The sequence below is a fragment of the Sebastes umbrosus genome, chromosome 14 (assembly GCF_015220745.1).
Source record: "Sebastes umbrosus isolate fSebUmb1 chromosome 14, fSebUmb1.pri, whole genome shotgun sequence".
Taxonomy (NCBI): domain Eukaryota; kingdom Metazoa; phylum Chordata; class Actinopteri; order Perciformes; family Sebastidae; genus Sebastes; species Sebastes umbrosus.
In genome coordinates this window covers 10333315-10359760 of record NC_051282.1, presented here as the reverse complement: position 1 = coordinate 10359760, position 26446 = coordinate 10333315, and the positions used below count along the sequence as shown (strand labels likewise).

Here is a 26446-nt window from a genome sequence, read left to right as displayed (position 1 = left end):
CTGCGTGACTAAAAACATCTGGAATCTTGAATGTTGAATCTTGAATCAACACATAAGTCTTTGCTTGAGTACAAATCAGAAATGAACATGACATTTTTTTATTAAGACTTAAGAAAAATCATTTGTGGGCAGTATTTTAATGCACAGTTAAGGCCTTGAACATTGTCTCTCTTAGCGAACTGTGGAATGAAAGCACTGTTGGTAATACTCCCTGCTCAAACAGGACACAAACAGGGAAAAAGAACAAAATTATTTAACTAAATGTGTGAATGTCACTTGTCAGAGCACACAAACGGCTACATGTATGGTTAAATATGACCCTTTTATGAGTATTCTGTGATGAATGGTGTGTGTGTGGCGTGTGTTTGTATCTGCTGTGTTTTTCAAAGTGGCACCAACACTTTCACAGCACAGAGAATTTTTTTTTGTTTTACTGATGTTTTAGTTGAACAGACCTGAGCAAAAGTAGCTCAATTAGAAGAAATTCAAATATTTAAAGTAAACGGTATATGGCATGATTTGGAATGCAAATACACGTGCTTCATGTATCATTTCAAGTCGTCTTTTTTGGCAGGTAAAATTGTGAACACTGCTAGTTTGATCACCTGCTGATTTTTGGTCAAGATTTGAAACCTCTTCATAAACTGAAATGCTAGTTTGGCAGTTAATGGCTCCCAAAGTCAAAAAAAATCTACTCAGTCCTGAAGTAGAAAGTTGAACTTCCCAAAGTCAAACTCATCAGGCATGATGAGCTTGTCCTCCCTGGCTTTGGCCAGCTTCTGTCGCAGGAAGTCCCGTCTCTCGGTCCACTCCTGCAGCTCCTCTGAGCTGTGGGCGTAGTCGCAGCTCACACCGTCAGGACAGCCGCCATCAAACCTGTCAAACATTAACATCATGCAAAACAAGCTGTAAACACATGACGTATCCTTCTAAAGTTGATATGGTTTTAGCAAACAGTTGCTTATTTACACATCCAGCAGACACAGAGCAACACTGGCATTCATTTGGCAACAAATGTAAGTTCAATCGGAGACAGCTGAGAAAGGAGACGGTGCACTGACAGTCAGTTTCCTGTATCTGTGTCACGTGGGTTTCCCTTTAGGAGACTGGCGGCGTGTCCTGAGTCTATTAACTCCAATGGGAGAAGTGAACGTGTACACAGAGTATGACTGATTCTTTCTCGTCACCAAAGTAAATATTGGACTCATTTCACGAGCCACATATCTTCTGCGCATTCAGACACTAAAATGACATTTTTCAGACAAACAAATCAGGAGAAAATTAACTTTGTTTGAGACCCTTCCCTGCCTCGGCAACAAACTCTCACAAGATCTGGCAACTAATGTTTGCAAAAACCCTTGCTAACTAATTTTTGTAATGCTAAATGTGGCGGTTAGCTGAGTAAATATCTAATGTTAGCTAAAGTAAATATAAATACATTATGCAAATATAACCCAATCTGCATGCATCCATCCACACGATGTTCACAACACTTCCAAACGAGGAGGGGGGATGGAGGGGAGAGGTGAACATGCCATAACCATGCCTACTTAGGAGACAGGAAGTGTATACCATTTCAAACCATTGGCGGAGCTTGTAATGTGTCATCTTTGTTATAGAGAATCTTTGGTTCAATATTCACTCTTCTTTTTGCTCTGTTTTGATTGCCACCAACTCCTTTTGGTGCAGGGCAGGTAGTGTATACAGGTAGTGTATGGTGGGTTTATCAGAGTTCGTCAGAGTGAAAACAATGCTGATGAGATTGAACCAAAATAGTACATTTTGCAGGCGGTAAAACCAAAACACTGAAAGATGCTCGGTGGAACTGAGGGGAACTGCAAAGTTGGTGATAATTCTCTGAGGGTTTGTCACGATAAGTGACACAAGTTATCTGACCCATTGTTAATATTAAAATATTAATTAAAGCAATAAGTTAGAAATTCAGGGTGTGTTAATTTACTCTTTAGGTTTTGTGGGCATGTTTCCCCAGCTTGTGCTGTGATTCAAACCAACAACACTCCAAATCCAAAACCAAAAACTGATCCAGGAACAGGTCTTACTTGTGGCAGAGTTCAAAGCACGGGCCGGGGAAACGGTAGTTCCACGTCAGAGCTTCGTCTTCCCCCTCACAGCTGAACACTCGGTCTTTATGCTTCTCAGAGGAGATGTGCTGCTGCCACTGCCGCTCACTGTTACTGTGCCTACCACACAGACGGCAGTGGAAGCCACTCTAAAATACAAAACAATCATCATTGTCATCTTACAGATGCATAGTCAGGAAACACAATGTGTACATTTTAGTTTGGGGGCAGCTGTTAAACAACATGTGTACCCACCATTAGTTCAGCATAGTCGGTTGGCATGACGATATATTTCTCTTCTGGGACAGGCTGGTTGAGCGCTGCTCCATCTGCTTGGCGGTTGTGGACGGTCAATGACAGCCACATGTCGTATACCTGCTGCATCTCCCGCACTACAGGAACAAATACAAATCTGTTATCACTGTGAAGATGTTCAGTGAGAGACAGAGTTGAAGTCAGTCAACAAATCAAGGCCCCAACGATCGGGCGCAGTGCTCTTCAGGTGAAATTCGAGATTATACATTTAGAGATTTCCATCTAGATTTCTGGCTATTTTAGCAACATTTCGAACAGTATCAGTATCTGGGGTTAGCGGCTCAAGGCTAGATTAGCTGTTACTAGCATAACACATCTGAATCTCCAACTGAACTCTCAGTTGTTGAGTTGCAATGTGGGTAATGTAGGCCCCATGTTCGGACAAGGAAGACGCATGCCTGTAATAAAAAAAAAGACGATATCTCTGATCTTTTTTTAATAGGAGTAGTTATAGGAGTACAATGCTAAATCAGTGGCATACTCTTTGAAAAGCATTATTTTAATAACTCACAGTCATTATTCTTCATATACATCCACATCTCCTTCTCCTCTTGGCTGTGGGCGAAGGTGCAGTTTCCAGAGTAGTTACATTTCCTTTTCTCCAAAATCTGGGTACATATCTGCCGGGAGAAAACGTAATGCTGTTAAAACACAGATTACAATGTGCAATACAAACTTTCAAACAGATGCCACAACAACAGGCAAACTTACATATTTCATCTTTAAAAAGCACCAAATGTGTAAAATATAGTAAATGTAAAAAGACAAGAAATGCAAGAAAGAGTGAGGAAGACCCTCTGCACATCAATGTGGGAAGCGTCTGATGAATCAGAGCGCTTGGTTGAACTACTTGTTGTATTAAAGTGCATTAAGAGTAGACCTACATCATACTGCACGGGGAAGTTCTTGGCGTGTGGCAGCGGTCGGACCTGAACCCATTTACTTCTCTCCAAGGACTTGACCAGCAGCACCCATCTCTCTTTAGTCCACCTGAAGACGACGACACAAGAAGAAGAGGACAGAGGTTGAAAAGGACACAGCTGCGAGACCCAGATAGGAGGTGGAAAAAAAAGATGGATCATTTTGGACAACTGTCTTTTTATGTAGACGACATTTAACCTTTCACCCTTTTTCCAGGCAGGCTTGAAAACCTCTGGTTGATATCTAATAAGATCTCTGATAATATGACATGGACATGTTTATACAGTAGATAACTTAATAATTATTAAAGGACGGGTCCATCTGCGTTCTGTTCCGTTTTTTTCAAATGGGAACGCCCACTCAGCCGTTGCAAAAAGCAGTGAAGTAGGTTTCCAAAGTAAGCTAATCAATGAGGATAGGAATAATGTGAACACTAGCACTAGCTGAGTCAAAATTAGCTGTGCTAAGTTTGGAAATAACTGAAAGGGTTCGTTCAGATTTTTTTAAGTGGGGCTGCATGTAGACTCCCATGTTCCGCGAGGTAAAATGACTTTGAATTTCTGTGAATGGAGTCTTGTGGCTCTAAAGAGAGTGATATAACGGCTTCAGTTCCCCGTCAGAAAGGGCTGTCTGATGGTAAGATAAATTGGTTCTGGATGGGAGCAACAGAAAAAAGTATTTGATCCACCTAAAAAAAAAAATATCAGTTTATGTGTACACTATATTTAGAATATTTTCACCGTTTTACCTCGCCATCAGACAACCCTTTCCTACAGGGAACTGAAGAAGACGTTATATCATTGCTTCAATGCCACCAAACCAGACTCCATCGACAAAAACAGTAATTTTACCTTGTAGAACATGGGAGTTGCTGGTGTACCACCGCATTGATCGGTTAGTTTGTTTGTGTTATTGTCTGACTTTTGGATCCGAACTAACATAACGTCCACAGCAGTACATTGCTTAGCTTCCATGCCGTTACTCCGATCTGCTTCTACAAACTGGGAGCATCCCGACAGCCACCTATGGTACTGTATGTAACGTTAGTACACTGACTGGATGTATATATACTGTATATGTAGCAGCATCATCATTATGCAGAAACCTACGTCAGGTCTTTTAAGTTTTTAGTAGGACTTGCTGGCAAAAAAGCATTTTGATGCTAAAACATGCGTTTTAGCTACGGAGTGATATAAAACCTAAAAGAAATAATAATAATAATGGACCCGTTCTTTAAATGCATTTTCCAGACTTGTATAGGAGTTATGTAAATACATTATTTGTACTCACGTGTGCTTGGCCTTTGCGTTGCAGTGCTTGAGGGCTTTGTCTGGTTCACTGATCAGACGGTCCCGCCAGCAGAGAGCACACACAAACTTCATATTCATGTTCAGACTCTTCCCAACTCCTCCTCTTGGTTTGCTCCCGCCATCTCCAGAAGACAACTGCATCAAATTAAACGATAAAGATGAGGGTGGTAGTCATTTAACAGCATTTCTTCATCATTCACATCTCAAAGATACCGATTATTTTTCTTCTTCTTTTATGTAGGTTTGTGTTAGCCAATAATTACACAGATTTTTTTAATGAAAATAATATGATAAATGTGACAGCTCTTACACAAACGCTCTGTACAAAAGGTGAAAAATTCAGTTAAGACCAGCAGTGAGGTAATGTCACTGCTTCAACATGTGGATTCATAAAATTTACAAAAATAAGAACAAACAGAGAGGACGCTGGACAAGTTGACCAACAACAAACTGTGACAGGTTGATCTATATTCCGGAGAAACATTGTGTTGTTTTAATAAAATTATAAAAAAAGGTTTTCTTACTCTATTTCCTTTCTGCTTGCTTGAGTTTTGCTCCTGCTTGTCATAACACTTTGTGGATACTTTCACAATCTCATCGGGGCTGATTCCTGAAAATCAGACACAAGCACACACACAGAAATACTCATTTTAAGAGAAACAATACAGGCTATTGCTACACTTCTTCAGTGTTTTAATATTTTTATTAAAGCGATTCTATTATTTGCAGTGTCCAGAGTCTGATAGACTGCACCTGTGTCTCGCTGCACCCTCCAGGTTTTGAGCTCTATGACTGAGTGGGCATAATAGCAGCTGTCCTCTCTCTGGCAGCCGTACCGGATGGCTTGGCGGCACAGATCCAAGTTGCACAGGACGCCAAGAGGTCGGACCTTTCTGTAGTTCACGCTGTGGGTCTTCATCACAAACGCCAAACACCTGACGGGCACAGAGGGAGAAATCAAAGTGTGTTTAAGATAGAGAGGAAAGACATGAGAAGAGAAGAGCGTATGAGTGAAATGAGCGAGGGAACGAGGATGAAGACACGTATGTTGTAAACGCGCTCACTTATTGGCATCGAAGGTGTGGTGAGCATCCAAGTTAGAGCAGATGGTGTGATTGTCTCTACAGCGCTTACTGATGATTCTAGGTTTACTGTCATAGCATTCCTAGAATCAAAAGAAAGAACAGAAAGGAACAAACAGACAGACAGATTAAGAGATGACCGTCTCAACAAATGATTCATGAATAGAAATGAATAAATCTATTATGATACAACAAAATGCTGAGTAAATGTTCCAGACAGACAGGCATATGAAGAATAAAAACATAGATACAGTAGTGTGTAGAGTCACATGCATGCTTCAAGACAGAACAAACACTGGAAACTGGTACTTCTTAGTCAGTTTCCAGTGTTTTAATACACAATACAACTGGGATTGGAGTTTGTGCTCAGTAACAGTTAAATAAATACAATTTGTATTTCAATCAATAAATAAAATTATAAATATATAAGTACATAAATACATTTTTAAAAATCAGGACATTTACACACATTTCTATACATCTAAATATACTTATTTTTGTATTTCTACTTTTATTTATTTATATTTTTTGTATGTAACTAAGGTCAGTGGTCCTAACCTAACAACTGTAACACACTAATGTCCTGCTTTACAGGGAGGTTACTACAACCTAGTTACCGGATTGTCATACAAAAACAGAAGAAAAAAAAAACAGATATAAAAGTATAAATGTAGAATACAAAAATAAATAAAATATAGAAACAGACACACAAATAAAAGTAGAAATACATAAATAAATATGTTACTGTTATTTATTTCCTGATTAATAACCCACATTTATTTATTCATTCATTTATTATGCATTTAATTAGTTGTTTATTCTTTTATTTATTTAAATATTTATTAACTTTATCTCTGTATTTATTCCAGCATTTATGCAAGTGTTTATTTATTGAGGAATAAGTCATGTTTTGACCTCCATAATTTAAGGAAGACCTGAGCACATAAAACAAATTTAGATTAGATTTAGACAAATTAAATTTTTCAATTTTCAAAACATATTACAGGATAGAGAACATTCTTAAATGTAATATACATATATCAGAATATAGTAAACAACAAGATTTATAAAACAAATACATAAATCAACAAATAAATAGATATATAATTAAGCAAAACAAACATGAGTTGAGAATTGAAACCGTGTTTGTATAATAATAATAATAATAATTATTATTATATAAACTGTACAGGAGCACTAACCTGACAGAGGAACATGAACATGCCCTTGTGTTCATGCAGGAGGCGGATGATGTTGTTTACAGGGTCCAGTTTGAAACCTCCCGTTTCAAAGAGTAGGTTTCTGTCCAGCGTCCCCTTCCTCTCTTCTGTCCAAACGTCGATCTCTAGCTGGTTGTAGGCAAACGTGCATTTCTCTCCGAACTTACACACGCCCAAATCCCCGGACTTCAGCAGCTCTGACATGTAAGAAAATACAGAGCTTATTCAATCACACATCCACGGGCGTGGGGCATAAACACAGTCACGTTAATCACTCATTGTTTTTAATTACAAGTTCCCTCCTTAATCTGTGAAAACATATGCCATCAACGGTTCCTTCACATTCAACTGTTTCTGACAAATCAAAGTGGCAGAGAGTTGCCTTGTTCGCATTGGGAAAATGTAAACACCTTCCCCAAAATGACCAAGTCCTATCATATACAACTGCCTTCCCTGACACTACCGCAAAATATGATGAAACTCAAAGAGATGGTCACATGGTTAAAGGAAGACAACACCATGGAGCGAATATTGGTGACTTCAGCTTTACATTCTGATCTGAACTCTGACCTGAGAGACTGAAACGGCCCTGCGAAGGCTTAAGGACGACACTAATGGTAAAGTGAGTGACAAATGCTCAATTTACGACAGGATGGGCCTCCTCGAACTGACCTGGATTTCTACAACCCCCAACAAAACCACAATGTGGTCTGCTCAGTCACACACAAAGGACAAAGGAACTGACTGTTCAATGCAAAATTAAAATAAATGTACATTAATGGATTGCTATGTTTACCAAACATATAGAAAATTTTGCAAGTTTTTTCATTTTCAACATGCTGATTTTGACGCAGGAACCATCGACACTGAAACAGGAACTGGTTACACATCCCCATGAGATAAAGATGGGACGTTTGGTATTTGCAGGGAACAAATTGGACAAATTTCACAGGATAAATGAAAACTTTGACCTGAATGTGGCACTAAATGAAAGTTAGAGGATCACCAAAAGTCATTAAGATCCATCCTCTGGGCATCATGTATATGTGTAGATGTTTTAGTATTTCAGTCTGGACCAATTGAATTATTGTCGTTGAGGACCCCCTTGAGGACAAGGTGGCACATTTCAAGGGGTTATTCCTAATAAGGAATTTCCGACTGTGTCCATTGACTGAAGTCCATCCCTGTTGACGTCATCAAGTTCAGTCTTATTGTTTAGATCTGACACACGATATAAAGGGAAGTGTTTTATGCAAATGTACTGTAATTAGGTTCTTTTCGACCACTCGGAGACACACACAAAACAAAACACACTATGTAGTCCTGATACATGACTTTCAACCACAATAACAAGCAGTGAACAATGAATGCCAACAGACAATTCACCAGAAGAGATCCTGAGATCCTTACCCCTGCAAAGTACAAACGGCCCACTGAAGAAACTCCAGTTGGGAATCTGTCGCACTCTGGTCCACTCCGAAGGATGACCTGCCTTTCGTCTACACAACAGAATGTCTTGCTTACAGCTGTGGACCAGGTCTGGCTTGTGAACAAATGTATATATCCCTTGACCTGAAAACGAAAGGGGGCAGGGTTATTTGTAAAAGTTGAAGATATTCAATAGGACAAAAACGTAGGAGTAGGAGTCACCACAAGACATAGTTTGTTTTCTCCACTGATGTATTCTGTACAGATTTTTAAATTTTGCCCTTTTCTGCAATATTAAAAGGGATAGTTTGGGTGTTTTGAAGTGGGGTTGTATGAGGTAGTTATCTGTAGCCAGTGTATTACCTACAGTAGATGGCGGTCAACACGCCCCCAGTTTGGAGACACAGACAGAAGTTACTGCACAGGAGCAATACAATGTACTGTTGTGGACGGGGCGGCAGCAAAACGTATTTTAGCCACCTAAAAGAAAGGCCCACCTGAAAAATCGTTATCAGTTTGAGTGTACTCTATATTTAGAATATTTTCATCACTTAACCTTGCTGTCAGACAGCCCTTTCCGACGGGGAACTGAAGCCGTTGTATCCATGTATGCACTTGCCAAAGCCACAAAATTCCATTGAAAAAAACATTAATTTGACCTTGCATAACACAGGGTTGCTGGTGTACCGCTGCCTTGATCGGTTATTTTGTTTGAGTTATTGTGTGACTTTGGTGAATCGTAAATAACCAAAGTCACACAATAACACAAACAATCTAACCGATCAAGGCAGTGGTAGACCAGAAGCTCTGTGTTATGCAGGGTACAATTTATGTATTTTTTTCAATGGAGTCTGATTGCTTTGGCAAGAGCATAGATAACAGTTTCAGTTCCCCATCAGAACATAGACTGTAGAGCTGTCTCACAGCAAGGTTACCCACTGAAAATATTCTCAATATAGCTTACACTTAAACTGATATTGATTTTTTAAGGTGGGCCTTTCTTTTAGGTGACTAAAATACGTTTTGCTGCCGGCCCCCTTCCACAGCAGTACATTGTCTTGCTTCCATGCTGGCACTCCTGTCTGTTTGTCCACACTGGGGGTGTGCCGACATTCATCTACTGTAGGTAATACACCAACTATGGATTAAGTACCTCATACAACCCCATGCTTAAGGGTGCAGCTGAAATCACAAGTTCCTTTCAAGCTCAAAACAGGGAATATTAAAAGGACATTAACCTGCCTGGATAGTAAAACCATCAACAGGATCATTGTTATTTCTGGCTACACTACAGTTAGTTTGAGACATGAATGGACCTCTGACGTACCTTGACGAGGAAAACAAGCGGAGCAGGCCTGCAGGAACTCATGGGTGGAGGACAGCGGGTTAGAGACTGCAACCGGCGCTTGGTTATTCTTCTCCTTTGTTGCCACGGCAAGAATAAGATTTCAGTTAATGCTGAGAAAACGGATAACAATAGAGCAGGTACTGTATCACAAGCCAGATAACCAGTCTTACTTTGTAGTTATTCTTTGGAGATCGTATTACTGGAGCTGCAGCAGTGGGAGGGACTGTGATATCTGAGGAGCAATGAGAGGAAATAAATGACAAATTATGCTTATCCTTTCTAATTCAAATTATCAGATTTTTTTTCATTTTAAAAACGGCGTACTTTCACTTTGTAAGGGCTCTAAAAGTTTTCAAATGAAACAATGTGAGAACAAAAACAAACATCACTCTTCAATTGATCTGCTATTTGCTGTTATAACCTCTAAAAGAACAGGACAAACACCTGCTTTGCCAATAATATAATAAGTTCCCAAGAAATCATAATCACCAGTTGAGCTGAAATCGGAGAGCGTGTCCAGGCCTGCTCTCCCGGTGGAGATTGCAGGCAAAGTTGCAGCAACACCTTCCACTGAGGGAAACAAATCCAGGACATCAAGAAAGTCGAGTGGCTCCACAGCTTTCACACCAATTTTAGGGACTTCACCGCTCTGACCACCTGGATCAGAGACGGTCTCTAGTTCATCTAGCAAATCATCAAGGGACTCAATCCCATCAGCAGCACTTGGAGCCGTATCCAAGAGGTCATCCAGGGAATCGAGGCCATCCAGAGTATCCAGCGCCGAGGAGGTCAGTGCTAAGTTTGGAGCACCTGTGGCACCTCCAATTCCAAGGTTCAAGAGGTCATCAAGGGCATCCAGTGTTCCAGTTGTGGTGTTGCACCCACCACCTGAAAAGAAGTCCAGGGAGTTGAGCTTGCTGATTGCCGAGCTGAAGAAGGCCGGGGGGAGCTGGGGTGTTGGGGCGGGCAGGACAGAAGGAACTGTGCGTTCGCAGTTGGAGGTCCTGCTGGGGACTGAGAATGCTGGCCTGGTGGGGGTCTGGAAAACATGGAGAAAGAAACTGGAGTGAAAAAAAGGGAAATGGGACAGAATGTAAAAAATGTAATGCTCAATTTCATGATTACATTTGAAGGTTTTGATGGATGTTGGCAATATCAACATGATTCTGAAATGTTTATTTATGACAAATCACCCATACTTAAAGCTGCACTAATCAATATTATTACATAAACAATGGATCAAATTAGTGTAATGTGAAAGGGGACACTCGTAGTGATTATCTCCCGACTGTAGTTTCCCTCAGGTTATCGTTTTGTTTTTACAGCCCACAAACTCTCATCAGTATTGTTTCTAGCCGTGGTAGACAGCTGTTTCCAGTGGAAAGGTTCTGATAAACCCGCTCTTCACTACCCGACCAGCACCAAATGGCAGACAGACAATGTTAGCAACTAGCTGGTGAAGAAAGTGGAACATCTAGCTGCTTAAGAGACAGATATTTCCCTCAGGAGTTGGTGGAGACCAGTGGGAAACCTCCGGGTCTGAGAAGTGAACCCAGTGTGGAAGTGCTTTAAACTTGCATTCTTTCTAATAGCCATCAGGGGGCGACTCATCTGGTTGCAAAAAGAAGTCTGTTTGTATAGAAGTCTATGAGAATATGATCCTACTTCTCACTTGATTTATTACCTCAGTAAACATTGTAAACATGAGTTTATGGTCTCAATCTCTAGTTTCAAGTCTTCTTCAATACAGCATGATGTTCATTTAGTAAGTTATGGTCCCATTTAGAGTCAAATAAACCATAAAGCAGGGGATGCTTTAGGGCGTGGCTACTTTGTGATTGACAGGTCGCTACCACGGCGTTGTCCGGTCTGGGAGTTGTCCGTGTTTTCGTCTTACAACTTTAACCCTTTCACAGTGTGTTTTCACTTCATGAAAGTTAATTGTAACATTTTGGTCGCCTAAAAATGAGTGTTATTCAGTGTTCAGGTGTACTTAGCTCCACCCTCTGTGTCACTTCTGGTTACATAAACCAAGATGGTGAATGCAGAACTCAAGGCTTCAAAACGGCAGTCGACAAACCAACTGACCATGTCCACCAGTCACTGCTGGATGTGTAAATAGGCATCTAACATACTAGCATATCAACTTCTGCAACAACTGACCTCTCTTTTCTTTCCCTACTGAACATATTTTTTTCCAATGAAAAAATACAAAAGTTAATTTACTGGTCTGTAAGGACAAACCCAGCACAAACACAGATCTCACCTCAGTTGGGTCTTGCTCGTTGGGGAAGCAGTCGAGCAGGCTGTCCAAGTCGTCTCCCATCAGCTCCGAGTCCTCCATGTCAGGTATTGAGGAGACAGCAGGTTGGCGGCAGCTGGGAGCTGGGGAGGCAATGGGGGACTGAGGCATGCTGGGAAAACTGACTGAAAAGAAGCGGTAGGGAATTCATTTAGATTTTACTTGTAATATGTTTTGTACACATATTTCAAGAACTTAAATCAATGAAAACAGATGTGGAGACAAACATGTTGCCTGTATTATCAATGCAACACAATTCTGATCAAGTAAAAGTGAAGAATTCCCACCTGGTGCAAGGCCACTCAGAGGATTAATACCATTTCCAACAGGAGCACCAGACACCTGGAAGTGAGAAGGGGAAAAAAGCATATGTAGTATAATGAAGCACATATAAAACAAGGCAAAAGTGAGCATGACTCACATACCCCCCAATCACTGCTTGACCCCTGCTAAAGTAGGGCCAAAGGTTTTGCCCTTTTGGAAAAATTTCGAAAATTTTGGACACCCTGGACTTCTGACCCCTAAAAGGCACAACCAGACCACACTGTCAACCATTATACCAAATTTGAAGTTCCAAAGTTAAACAGTTTCCGAGTTCTACTCGCCTACTTCTCACTTGATTCATTACCTCAGTAAACATTCAAAACATGAGTTTATGGTCTCAATCTCTAGTTTCAAGTCTTCTTCAATACAGCATGATGTTTATTTAGTAAATTATGGTCCCATTTAGAGTTACAGTTTTATAGACCATAAAGCAGGGTATGCTTTAGGGCGTGGCTACTTTGTGATTGACAGGTCGCTACCACGGCGTTGTCCGGTCTGGGAGTTGTCCGTGTTTTTGTTTTACAACTTTAACTCTTTCACTGTGTGTTTTCACTTCATGAAAGTTAACTGTAACATTTTGGTCACCTAAAAATGTCTTATTTAGCGTTTGGTTGTACTTAGCTCCACCCTCTCGTGTCACTACTGGTTGCAAAAAAACAAGATGCCGACGGCCAAAAAAACAAGTTGGCGACAGCCAAAATGCCGAACTCAAGGCTTCAAAACAGAACTCCACAAAACAAAGGATGACGTCACAGTGACTACGCCCACTCCTTTTATACTGTCTATGGTAAAGGCTCAACAAAAATATATATGCAAAACATGCATCACTGATTCTGTGATACTAAATCTCAGAGGTTTTCTCATTTAAGAAACTAAAATGTTAGTAAATATTATGAATTGGAACTTTGTACAAATCTTTTTTTTTTTTTTTTCTAAGGTGAATGTTAGAGATAATGTGGAACTTGCCTTGATGGCTTCAGTCTTGTTTCCATTTGTTACACCTCTCGTGATAAGTCCTCCTTCCTGGGAAAGACATGATAACAGACTGAATATGAGACACAAATCTGCATCAACTGGAATCTGCAATCTTGTCTGAATTAGAGTTTGGCAACAGAAAAATCTCTGATGGTTGACATATATCGTCATGATATATGTCAACCATCAGAGATTTTTCTGTCGTACTATGGTAACCATTTCTTTAAAATCTCTGGATGCAACTACCCCATTGCATTGCATATTTACTCAACAAACTTTTAGCATCAATGTGACTTTTACGGTATTTAATTCACTGGATAATCAAGAATGTTTTTTTTAGCCAAATAACTTTTCAAGTCATGATGTAAATATATCGTTATCACAATATGAAATTACTTACCGTGATATAAGATTTTATCCATGCCCACCCCTAGACTGCATCCTATCTGACCATGACAGAGCTGAAGACTGAGAAAATCCTTTACTATTATCCATTTGCATTCCTCAGTGAACAAAATCTAAACAATAATCACTTTACCAACCTTTGCGCCGACGTATGGTTTCCGATTTTTGAGTCCCAGATGGATGGCCAGCTCCTGTGCGAGCTCATTCACTTGTTTGTCCTGTTAAGAGTTAAACAGAAAAAAAGAAAAAAATCAATACATTGCACAAGTTACACATCTGTGTAATCTACCATGTCGTGTAGCCCGTTTATTATCATCTTGGAACTTATCGCGTGTTGTGTATTGCATTTACTGTTCATTTAACCAATGCTAAAAAGAGACACCTTAAAATTTTACACATTTTAGCATTTCTCCAATCCACAAGATAAGAGATAATTATCCTTTTGGTTTTATCAAAAAGTTTAAGAATCAAGGCTAAGGGTCTAAAGCTGCTAGTGGCTTTGTGAGGCTGTCAAGTGGTTAAGTTGTGATAACACCGCTGCTAAGCAACGGCAATATTAACGTTACTGTCGGCATCTAGAAGCCACAGAGGCTAACAATTTGGTAACATAATGCAGTAAATGCAAAGACATAATGACAGGAGACCGATGAGGCCGTTGGGAATATCAACATTTTCCTCAGATATATTATGAAATTACGAAGAAAAACAATATACGACTAAAATTACAATATATTCACTTATTATGTATCGAAAAATGAGCTTCCATGGCCTCCGCTATTTCTGACAACGTCGACAAACACGTGAACTCTGAACTTTCAGAAGCTTTCCACTTACGAGGTTGTGAATACCACAAGAGGGGGGCGTTCATATGGACTCCTCTCGTGAACACGTCCCCATTTGAAGGCACCATTACTTCTACAGGTATTTAGACTGCTAGCGTGGCTATAAATCTAAGTAAGTGGACCTTGTGATGATTTTTTTCGAGGCCAAGAATGAACCTTTCAGCTGAAATCATTTTCTTTGCTTCTTACAAGAGCTCAATTTACACAATTGTCTCTTTCCTTTACCAGACGAGTAACGAGCAGACAGTCCGTGGTGCAGTTGTAGGCCTCCTTGTACTTCCCGAGCTCCTTCAAACAAAGTGCCTTCCTGTACAGCGCCCTGCGGCTTTCCTTACACACTTTCAGAGCTCTGTCGCAGTCCTCCCCGCCTTGCTCATATTCACCCTGTGGGAGACATGAAAGAGAGGTGAAAGAAAAAGACATGGTTAGAGGAGTCACAATCAGATCGGTACGGCGTTTTTAGAAGCAGAGCTCAGGTGTGAATGATGGGGAGGACAGAAAAGCCTCCTTTGTTGAAGAAGTCATACACTGAGTTTAGTCCAAACTCTGTGATGTGTTAATAACTGTAGGAATGTGTGTGGGCACCACTGTCAAGGACACTAGATGTTTCTGAACTGCAGGTTCTCTTAATACCTTTTCTTCTCATCACCTTATTAACATTATCTAAAGTTTAAATAAACTTATATAATCTGATTTACTGCATTGTTTCGCCTGAACGGACATGTAAAGGGTATTTATTTCTTCTGTGTTTCCAACATTATTTGTCACTTGCAATACATCAGACTGCTGCTGAGCTGATCATTGTACTGTAGGTCAAAGGTTTTGGTTTTCCCCGATTCCAGCATTGAATTCAATATTGAAATTTAATACTAATATTAGGACTATCAGCTAAATATACTAGATTAGGATTAAGGGTGTAAATCACAAGTTTCATCACGATGACATTATATCGATTCTTTGGACAATGAATCAATATTTGCTGATATCACAAACTCTGCCACGATACGATTTTGATTCAATTCAATTCAGGGGCCTGCGATCGATATGAGACAACACCATATGCCTATTCAACACAATCAGTTACATTTATATAAATGCACAAAAGGCAACTAAAATATGATTCGACAATTCTAATACTTAATATCTTAAAAATGATACTGTATGTATTGATGTTTTCACTTTGCATTGATGATATTGGATCGTTGATCTAGTAATCGATATATCGATCCAGATCGATGTATCTTTACACCCCTACTATGGATAAAACTAGACATCTGATTTTTACATTTTTATCTCCAACATAAGTATAATTTGTACTAAAGCAGACATCACGAAAATGTTGTCATTTTCTTTTTTTTTTTCATGAGTGCGGATATGGAAGTATCTTTGTTGACAGTCAGTCAACAATGGGCTTGGCTGGATGATTGAGGACACCTGCATGCCATAGACCTTTGAACAGCCACATTAACCCTTAACTGCCTCAGTCGGATGGGACAGTCTGAAAATGACCAGATATGGATTTCATTATTAGTTAAAACTACTTATATTTCAAAAGTAATATAGGCGTTATCTTTTTATGTATAAAGTACTCCCAAAACACCCATCTTAATTTATAGACCCCAAAATTATCTTATCAAGAGTTTATTGCCATGCTAGCTACTACTTACTTACTTACTACTACTTAGACACAGCAGGGCTTTGAGCTTAATTCTAACGTCAGCATGCCAACATGCTTTTGTGACGATGCCAACATGTTGCTATTGTTGTCATTGTAAGCATTATACATAAAGCTATAGATTACGGGATTATTACAGTTATTACAATTATTCCTGAAGGGGGGACATGAATATCCCGACCAAATTTCACAGCAATGCATCCAAAAGCTGACACATCACTCTAAATCACAATATAGCAACCTCATGGTGGTGCTAGAGCAAAAGTCAGGGGATCATCAAATCATTAGGACTCATCCTCTAGGGACCATGAGAGTCTGCACAAACTTAATGGCAATCTATACAATAGTTGTGTTATTTCAGTCTGGTCCTGTGGAGAAAACTGTAATTCAGCTGTGGAAGGAATGTGTACTAGTCATGTTATCTTGCTATGAATTATTATCCTATGATCACTGCTTTGTATGCTACCCTAAGATTTACTCCTGAGTTCTCCCAGATATGCCTTGGCCTTCCCTTGAACTCATGCTAACAACCTCCCTATGACTCCCCCGCTCTCACAGCATTCATCTATTGCCTTGGTGTTGGTGGGTGCAATCCCCTGCATTGGGTTATATGTGAGCTTTCCTCTGCTGCATAATAATAAACTACGTATAACTTAAGTTGCGGGAGGTTGAATAATTATTTCGACCCGTCATCATTATGGGTTGTTGATCCACTTTTAACCGGCTCCACAACTGACTGACTCACGCACAGATCAGGTTTGGGTGTGGAAAAACTTTTGTCACTAGTCTTAGTCACAGCTGCATGTATTTTGAAGAACAGCTGTCTACATCTTCACCGGTGTCTCGTCAACACACAGGACCAGCTGGTGTATCTCACCATGCTGTGGTAGGCAGCAGCCCGGTTGACATACAGGCTCTCCAGCAAAGCTTCAGGGATCTGGATCTCCTCCGCTGCGGCATAGTGTGAGACATTTAAGCCTTCAGTGAACTCTCTCACTGCCTGCTCCCAGTCTCTGTCTTTGAACGAGGCGTTGCCCTCTTCGAGCAGGTTGCACACTAACCGGGTCAGGAAGTCCTGGGAGGAGGGAAAGAAAGAAGGGAATAAGACACTAGTGGTGTGTCCCAAAAACTTTGGGACTAAAGTAGTCACACCCCACAGCTTTTATGAATGATTTTATATTCTGGGCCATGGTCACATTACACATTTGCATGCACAGTAAGCATTGTTGCTTCAAAAAGATCACTACGTACTGCAGCTGCCCTTACAAAATATGTATAGTTGCATGCAGTACGCATTCACATGGGACATATACTTTGTCATAACATTGCATCTTTAAATGTGACCCTCTTGCTCATATATCTGCTGTGCTGAAGATTATGGGTCAGAATAGCAAGAAAAGCATGCTGGCTTGCATACTGCAAAATGTGACCAGATGTAGTAGGACATTGAGGTATTTTTGGCATACTGCATTTGACATACTATGTATTGGGACACACTAGATATTTTTCTGGCATACTAAAGTACAGCTGAGCAGAGGCTAATGGGAATGTCAGGAAAGGTGAGTGGATCACCAAAGTCATTAGGATACATCGTCTGGAGACCATGAATGTCGTACACAATTTGATGCCCATCAAACAATTTTAAAAGGCATGTCACTTAAAAACAAGAATACCAACCGTATGGTGGTTCTAGAGGAAATGTCAGTAGCATTCATCCTCTGGGGACAATTAATGTCTATGCAAAATGTCATGGCAATCTATCCAATAGTTGTTGGTTGTGCGAACGGGAGGAATAATTACAGCGACCAGTATCTCTTTGAAAGTGCGTATTGTGAGTATTAAAGGGGACCTATTATGGTTTGGTGTTTTTTTTTCCCCTTTCCTATAGTGTGTTATATAGTTTTTTGTGCATGTAAAAGATCTGCACGGACTGGGAGATGTTTAGGACCGCCACTGACAGTCTGGACGAGTATGCAGAGGCTGTGACGTCGTATATCAGCTTCTGTGAGGACAGCTGTATACCGACGCGCACCAGGGTTCACTATAACAACGAGAAGCCCTGGTTCACAGCCAAACTCAAACAGCTTTGTTTGGTTAAGGAAGAGGCATTTAGGAGTGGTGACAGGGAGGGCTTTAAAGAGGCTAAATACGCGTTTGGCAAGGCGGTGAGGGAGGCCAAACGGCAGTATTCAGAGAAACTACAGGAGCAGTTCTCAGCCAACGACTCAGCCTCAGTCTGGAAAGGGCTGAGGCAGATCACAAACTATAAGCCCAAACTGTCCCACTCCACGAATGACCTCCGACTGGCAAATGAGCTGAATGAGTTCTACTGCAGATTCGACAGACAAAGTGCCAGTCCTGACTACATCTCCTCTCCCCCCAGCCATCAGCCACCAGCAGTTAACACTGTTAACACCAGCCCCCCCCAGCTTTCTCCACAAGCACCGAGCCTGTGCACACCCCTACCCCCCTTCACACCTCTGTCCATCAAAGAGGGGGAAGTCAACAGGCTCTTCAAAGGACAAAACCCCCGCAAGGCAGCCGGCCCAGACGCTGTCTCACCTGCAACCCTGAAACACTGTGCAGACCAGTTGTCTCCAGTGTTTACAGGGATTTTCAACACATCACTGGAAATCTGCAGGGTGCCGGCCTGCTTCAAAGCCTCCACCATCATCCCGGTCCCCAAGAAGCCAAGGATCACAGGTCTTCAGGACTACAGACCCGTCGCCCTGACCTCCGTTATAATGAAGACCTTTGAACGCCTTGTGCTCCACCACCTAAAGACTATCACCAACCCCCTGCTGGACCCACTGCAGTTCGCCTACAGAGCCAACAGGTCTGTAGACGACGCCTGGCAATAAACACCTTTCTGATTCTGATTCTGATCTGCAAAGTTACAAAGCCCAAAGTACACGCCAAAGGGAGTTACTCTCCTCCACAGAAACACTGCTCCTGAACTGACTGAAACACCTCGCTTGAAGTTGTCGTATCTTTCCTGCGACAGTGCTGTTGAAGTGATGAGAAAGGATGCTCCGCGGACACTGTTCTTGCTGGTATAATAGAGTTTATTACAAACAAGCAACAAATGTCATAACGAACGTCTAGAGCGTCCGGAGGTCTCAAGTCAAATCTGAAAGTCCTGCACTTCGGGGCTCTCGCGCCTCATGACAATGAATGGCTCCTTTATCCTATATGTTATCCCCCAGCCCCCGGTCATATCTCATGACCATGTCTCCCTCATGATTCTTACTCATATGTTTTACCCTTAGGGGCCTCGTGGACTTGTACAAGAGGTGAAAATATACCACATATTCCTACATTTTCTTCCGTAACTTGGTGATGTCACCAAGTAACACATTTGCATAACGGCTAGTTTGGCACACCCTCAAACAAAGCTATTTAGAGCGGAGCGAGAGCAAAGTCCGATCAGTTGACCAATCATAACAGAGTGGGCCAGCTGACCAATCAGAGCAGACTGGGCTTTTCAGGGGGCAGGGGCTTAAACAGAGCGTTTCAGACAGAAGGTGTTAAGAGGAGCTGCAGCACAGCCTGCATGAGAAAAGTAAAGCGTTTTTTTGAACATTAAAGCTTGTAAACATGTTCTAGTAGAAACCCAAAATACAAGTACGTACTTGGAAATTAGCAAAATATGTCCTCTTTAAGACAGACTAGAAATTAATTTGAAGCTCAACACTGCCTCCAAAGAAGAGAATGGACAAAATATGTGAATAAAGTGCCCAGTCCTTGATTTTACATGCAGCGAGGAATAAACAGAAAGATGTTAAGAGGAGAGAGAGGAGAGAGAGGATTTTTAAGGGAGAAACGAAACAGAAAGCACAGTGGCTTGTGACTTCAGCAACAACTTATGACCAAGTAGATCTTAACATGCATAAAAACCCAGAGTGCAAGAGTAAAGAGACAGACATAATATACATAATATATTGTGTATATATATATAATAACAGCTGGTACCTGGTAGCCCTCAGGATCTGGATAAGCCAGAGAAGACCTAGAACACAAGATATAAACATGCTTAGAAAAGTACAACTTGTTATAGAGGATATGAGTCATTCAGGATCATGGTAGGTTTCACTTTCTGTCACTCAAATAACACAAAGCATCTCACTGTATAAATGTCAGAGATCTGCTTATCTCCTCCTTGCGTTTGTGTCTGGAAGGCTCCATGCTGGTTCCCTGGGGAGAAGACAAACAAGTGGGTTTAGTAGCAAAGACTGACTGGTGTTGTTTTGATAGTGCCTGTGCTGTAAACACCCACTTCCTTTAAAAGGTAGAGCGCAAGAAACAACCACCTCGTGTTAAGACTCTCACCGAGCCTGGTTTCATGTTCAATAAATACACAAACATCCCGTATAAACAAGCCCCCTGACCCTGCATGCCTCCCTAACCCTGGCTATCATTGCTGCAGTGGGCCAACTTCAGACACACCTACCTAATGCAGAGAGGAAGTTCATTGAACCTGAAGAAAAGTTTACACGCGTGTCATTTAGTGTCCTGAAAGACGGAGAAACTCTCTCCAGGTGAGAGCTGATAGACAGCGAGCCGAGGAGGAAGAGACCCGTCGAGGCTTCGTGTCTGACTTCAGTTAAGTTTCGATTCCCAGCAGCCCCAGCCTCCATGCAGGAGCCAGCTGCAAACATCCGCTAGCCCTTTAATGACCGTAGCTTTTCAGCCCTGGGTATAGTCTGTCAGGCATCACTTCCTGCCTAAACCCCTCCTACACACCCTGTTCTTCTGCCATTAATTCATACACATGGGTTTGTTTTCATTCTTTATTTCACTTCTCCTTTATTTTTACACTATGATACTAATTCTTGTTTGGAACAATAGCGGTGCAAACCTCAATAACGTCACAAAAACACAAGAAGTGGTGCCCTGGCAGATTATTTGCCCAATGATGCCAAAAACATACTGCCTACGGAAGTTTTATTGAAAGTGATATTTGGCAATAATGTAATGACAATACTAACCATGTTAAATATTTCTTTAACGAGATTATAAACTAGAATGTGGAATGAGTCAAATGGTGGGACACTGGAATAAGAAATATTTCAGGTACTTTCAGGCTCTTCTGTTTTATTCATTTTGTTTTGAACTCACTTAATTAATTACTGATTAATTAATTAATTTTTGGGCTCAAACCTTTCATAGTAAGAGGTAAAGTTGAGGATTTGTATATGATGTGGAAACCTTTCATATATTTTATGAACGGCCTGACTGTAGATCCCTGTGATCGGATAAGGATTGGTACCACCGTCACTCCAAGGTAGCTTGTTATTTGTATCATTGCTGGAGCAGGATTATTGTGAATAGGGAGATAGAATAGGATATGACTGAATTGTACACTGAGTTTTTTTAATTGATTATATGTATATGTTTTTTGGTATGTGTATATACTGCGTGTTCGTATATGTGTATGTATGTATATATGTATACAGTATATATATGTATATATATATAAATAGATTTTATCGTATTTTATTGTTTTTAATTTTATTTTTTTACATGTGTATATTCTTTTTACTTATTTATCTATTTTTTGTATATAATATGTTTTTCCTGTATCTATACTGGCTTATTTTATATTAATATTAGCTTTGTTAAGTTTCTTTGTACCGAGAATGTTATTATTGGGGGCGTTTGTGAATGTTTGTTCTATGGTTTCAAAATGAACAAAAAAAACAATAAATATAATATTGAAAAAAAAATATATATATATTTTTGGGCTCAAACAACGAATACAAGGTTCATTTTGTTATTTTTACCCACGACGAGATAGGCAATATTTCCCACAGACTGTGTTTAGAACTGGAACGTGAACGCACCGGTGTAGTCTAATTGAACTACAAGTCCCTTGTCTCCCAGCTCTCTGTCGTCATCACGTCGTGTAACGTGCTGGATTAGGTTTTGAACGCTAGGAGCGAGCGGGAGTGTGTGACTGGACTGGATTCAATCAGAACAGCAGTGTTGTGGTAATGGTGATATTAACTTCTACTGGGAGTAGACTAACTATGGTGTTAAAGTCTCTGTTATATAGAAGAGAAACCGGGTTACCGGAGGGCTCAGACTAACAGCTGTGTGGTTAACGGTTATCAGAGAGGAGAGGCCGAGTAACAGCTAACAGCCACGCGCTGCTCTGCTCTGTCACACCTGACGTCAACTAGTGGTAGCTAACCTGCTAGCTAACGTTAGCTCACTAAATGACACGTTTTATTATCCTGCAACCACCGGACTAAGTGTGTTAAGCATCTAGCAAAGCTCGTGGTATGTTTACAGAATGGACAGTTGTCAACAAAGCTAGCGTCACTGGCATCAAACCATTGAGGTGTGTTAGCATAACGTTAGCAGCACTCGGCTAATGCTAATGCTGCTAAGCTAACCCCAAAACAACACTCAACTCTGATGTGTATCTAGTGACGTCATGATGTATGAAACCAGGCCACTGTCCTCCTGAGGTTGAAGGAGCATCACAACCTGTTGTTGATTCTCTAGTTGGACAGTAAATCAGCGTTAGTGACTGACTTCAACCAGATAGAATAGAATAGAAAGCTTTATTGTCATTGTATTAAATACATAGAGATTCACAGTTTGCCACTTCTGGTCAGTGCTTTAAAACAAATACTTGACAAGACTAAACGAGGCAGATAAAACATATAACAGGTAAAACACACACAGTTATAAAGCAAATAAAACAGGTCAAGTAGATGTAATAAACACATATAAACAGAAGTGTTACACTAGAAGTATAAAATATAAAACATAGATATGATGTAAACAGGTAATTGCACTTGTAAAATAGGTAGGGTAGATGTAATAAATCAAATGTAAAGAAGGTTGTTGCACTTGAGGTGTATATCTCATCTCATATCAGATCTCATCTCATTTTGTTGAAGTTAACTTGTCGGTTCATTGTATACGGAGGAGCTCCAGGATTTATGATAAGATAAGATATTCCTTTATTAGTCCCGCAGTGGGGAAATTTGCAGTGAACAACAGCAAAGGGGATAGTGCAAACAACAAGATGCATCAGCTAACAAAGAGTGTTACACAAAGTGTAACAAAATATGAACCATTTAAATAGAAGGAAGTATAAAAAAGGAGCAGTATATACAGTATTGACAATAAAGCGACTATTAACAAAATTGCACAAGTGGAAAATGAAATTGCACAGTGAGAATTACACCTGAGTAGTACTGATAGACAGTTGGTGTACAGTAAAGTGCAGTTCTTGTCAGTTTTTTTGGTGTGTAAGTGGTCTACTGGGAGCAGTGCTGGTTGTGGAATCTGACAGCTGCAGGAAGGAAGGACCTGCATGGCGCTCCTTCACACACTTCAGGTGGAGCAGCCTGTCGCTGAAGGAGCTTTGTCCCCTAACCTGTGATAACATCTTTACCATCTGTAGACTGTTCAACGAGATATGTTCAAATCTATTAATGAATCTGAGCTGCAGTGTATCATACAGCAGATGTAAATAAACACAATGTTTGTGTGGATTGTCCCTCAGCAAAACAGTTGTTTAGTAGAAAGGTGGACTAAGCTTTCCAGACAAAAAAGCGGTAGCTAAAGCCACAATGTCCATATATAACTGCATGTTTCAATGACTTAGCTATATGTGGTCGGTGTTTTGGTTCTTAATTTTTAATGTGGGCCACCTGTTGGGCAGAGGAAACCAACTGTCACTGGACACCAGGATTATCATGAAGCAAAATAAAAAGTAAATCATGTGTTTGTCCCTCAGGTGTCCCGATGGCGACAGACATTGTTGCGCAGTTGGCCGAATCTCTGGCTAAGGCTGGAGTAGAGGAGGAAGGAGAGCTGAGCTACAAAGGCCAGGGAAGAAAGCTGGATGATGCCCAATCAGGTGAGTGTCAGACATCACTGTGCATGTCCAGGGTGCTAGAAACCCTGCCTATAAGCCAGTGAGGCTTGATTGGTTAAACACACTAAAGTCTTGGTTTTAATGAGTTTTCCATTATAACGTCCCAACTCTCCCATCCCTCTTTCTTTGCCTTTCTCCAGTGGAGGAGATGGTTAAGGAGATCCAGGACTTCGAGGATTTACAGGCTCTGAGGTTGGAGGGAAACACTATAGGTGTTGAGGCAGCACAGGCCATCGCTAAGGCTCTAGAGACAAAGAGCAAGTTCAAGGTTTGGAGTGTTTCTTCTGTCCCTTTTTGATCATTCTAAAATTGAATCATTACCTTCACCTACTTGAGCCCAAGGTGATGTCAACAAATTGCTTTTCTTTTCACCGATCAACACTTAAAACCTAAAGATATTCCATTTACTATCACATAAGACATGAAAAGCAACAAATACTCATGTTTTAAAACCTGGAACAAGGACATTTTTGGCAATTTTTGCTTTAAAAAATTACTTAAATGATTAATGTATTATCAAAATATTGACAGGATATTTTTCTCTTGATCGACTGATTTGTTTTTTTTTGTTTCAGCTTTAATAATAAAAATATTATTGTACAGCATATTGAACATGATTATGCCTAGTTGCTTTTCAATTTTCTTTATAGTGGAGTATATTCACGATTGTCTCTCATCTGACACTGTATCTTTATTCTCTCTCCTTCAGCGCTGTTATTGGAGTGACATGTTCACAGGTCGCCTGCGCTCTGAGATCCCTCCTGCCCTGGTAACGCACTTCTTCCTTAACATTATTGTTCTTGTTACAAGTTTAGGCTTCCAGACAGAGTTTGTTGTTTGTTTTTGGTACACTGACCTGCTTATCCTGCCATTTATTTTGTTTCTTTCTCTCCATGTGATGTAGAATTCACTGGGTGACGCTCTGATGCTGGCGGGTGCCAGGCTGACTGTTTTAGACCTCAGCGACAACGCCTTTGGACCAGATGGGGTGAAGGGCATTGAGAAGTTGCTCAAGAGCACTGCGTGCTACACGCTTCAGGAGCTTCGGCTCAACAACTGTGGAATGGGCATTGGAGGGGGGAAGGTGAGTCCCAAGAACGGCTTTTTGAAAATGAGGCATGTTTCCATCTACATTGTTCATTGTTAGGTAATGAATGAATGAATAATGTCACGTTATTAGGTACACCTGTACAGTCTTATGCAATCCAATACAACTGTTTTACTAAAGTCTGCTTTTATGATGCATATGATGTTCTTTAACTTCTGAAAGGAGTTGAAGATTAAGTTGAAGTTCAAGCACTGAAAGGAGTTGAAATGTCAGCCAAAGTTTAGATATTAAATCGAGCAGAAAGTGTCAGTTGAAGTGAAAGTCCTGAAAGAAGTTGGAGTAAATTGTGTATGAACAGTGGAAGTTAGAAAAGCTGACGTTTTTTGTTGAAGACCTGTGACCTGAAAGGGTTGAAGTGATCGTCGAAGTGTAAGCACTGAAAGTTGTCAGTTGAAGAATTAGAGAGATGAATACTGTCAAAATGGTGTGCATGGACATTTTTTTTAAGTTTTTGATTTATTGATAGCAGCTGCAATGAAAAAATAATTTTCCCAAACAAAAATGGTTGTAAATATTCACATCCCTGTTCATGGACTCCTCAGATCTTGGCTGCTTCTTTAACCCAGTGCCATATAAAGTCCAGTGCGGAGGGGACCCCCCTCGGCCTAAAGGTGTTTGTTGCGGGGAGGAACCGCCTGGAGAACGATGGAGCCACAGCCCTCGCTCAAGCCTTCCAGGTAAAGGACAACTAACTATCCCGGCTTGAGCTTTGAACACTGACTGGAGAAACATAGCAAAGTCTACTCTGATGAAGAATGCCACATTGTCATGCTACATTACATTACGACCATTGTGAGAGATTTCACCCAGCTTGTCTTCTTTACATGATTATTTTTAAATATTGATCTCAGACCAGATTACATCACTGCAGTTCATATTGTCAGTTATTTGACTACTTGACTTGTTCAAAGCTGTGTGAGAGTCTGTTATTGTAGACAAACCGCTGTAGTTTTCTGTGGTTGTGTAGGTAGAGTAATCTTATGGTTATAATTTGTGTTGTCAGTTGATGGGCAGCCTGGAGGAAGTTCACATGCCCCAGAATGGCATCAATCACCCCGGTGTGACAGCTCTGGCCACAGCCATGCAGCACAACGCCAGCCTCCGCATCCTCAACCTCAACGACAATACCTTCACTGAGAAGGGGGCTATCGCCATGGCTCAGGTACTGACAGTGAAATTCTCCTTGACAAAATGATTGTTGAAGGAAATGAAA

General features: G+C 40.6%; 2 protein-coding genes across 8 annotated transcripts in view; one reads left to right on the top strand and one right to left on the bottom strand.

The window, feature by feature from the left end:
- Positions 1-65: 65 nt before the first annotated feature.
- Positions 66-20912, bottom strand: zc3h7ba (zinc finger CCCH-type containing 7Ba). 6 transcript variants are annotated; one of them, XM_037792655.1, is made up of 23 exons: positions 20679-20912; positions 20355-20422; positions 20201-20237; positions 17106-17303; positions 14773-14937; positions 13849-13929; positions 13298-13354; positions 12295-12349; positions 11972-12090; positions 10195-10744; positions 9876-9937; positions 9685-9778; positions 8340-8501; positions 6912-7126; positions 5692-5792; positions 5381-5562; positions 5152-5237; positions 4608-4762; positions 3281-3386; positions 2908-3016; positions 2337-2473; positions 2061-2230; positions 66-876 (listed from the first exon to the last, which is right to left on the bottom strand). In XM_037792655.1, the coding sequence occupies exons 2-23, from the start codon at positions 20411-20413 to the stop codon at positions 696-698; spliced, it is 3081 nt and encodes a 1026-aa protein (XP_037648583.1). In that variant the 5' UTR covers positions 20414-20422; positions 20679-20912; the 3' UTR covers positions 66-695. The 6 variants fall into 6 exon arrangements, with proteins under 6 accessions (XP_037648583.1, XP_037648581.1, XP_037648586.1 ...); XM_037792653.1 differs by having other exon boundaries at positions 11972-12132; positions 20679-20911; XM_037792654.1 differs by having other exon boundaries at positions 696-876; positions 11972-12132; positions 14779-14937; positions 20679-20911.
- A 1153-nt stretch (positions 20913-22065) lies between these two features.
- The window catches only part of rangap1a (RAN GTPase activating protein 1a), a 32940-nt gene continuing 28559 nt past the window's right edge, over positions 22066-26446 (top strand). For both annotated transcript variants that reach the window (XM_037792668.1, XM_037792669.1), the window contains exons 1-7: positions 22066-22218; positions 23985-24107; positions 24266-24393; positions 24835-24894; positions 25030-25209; positions 25776-25910; positions 26237-26395. In XM_037792668.1, coding sequence (XP_037648596.1) covers positions 23993-24107; positions 24266-24393; positions 24835-24894; positions 25030-25209; positions 25776-25910; positions 26237-26395 — 777 coding nt within the window. In that variant the 5' untranslated portion in view covers positions 22066-22218; positions 23985-23992. The remainder of the gene's footprint in view (positions 22219-23984; positions 24108-24265; positions 24394-24834; positions 24895-25029; positions 25210-25775; positions 25911-26236; positions 26396-26446) is intronic.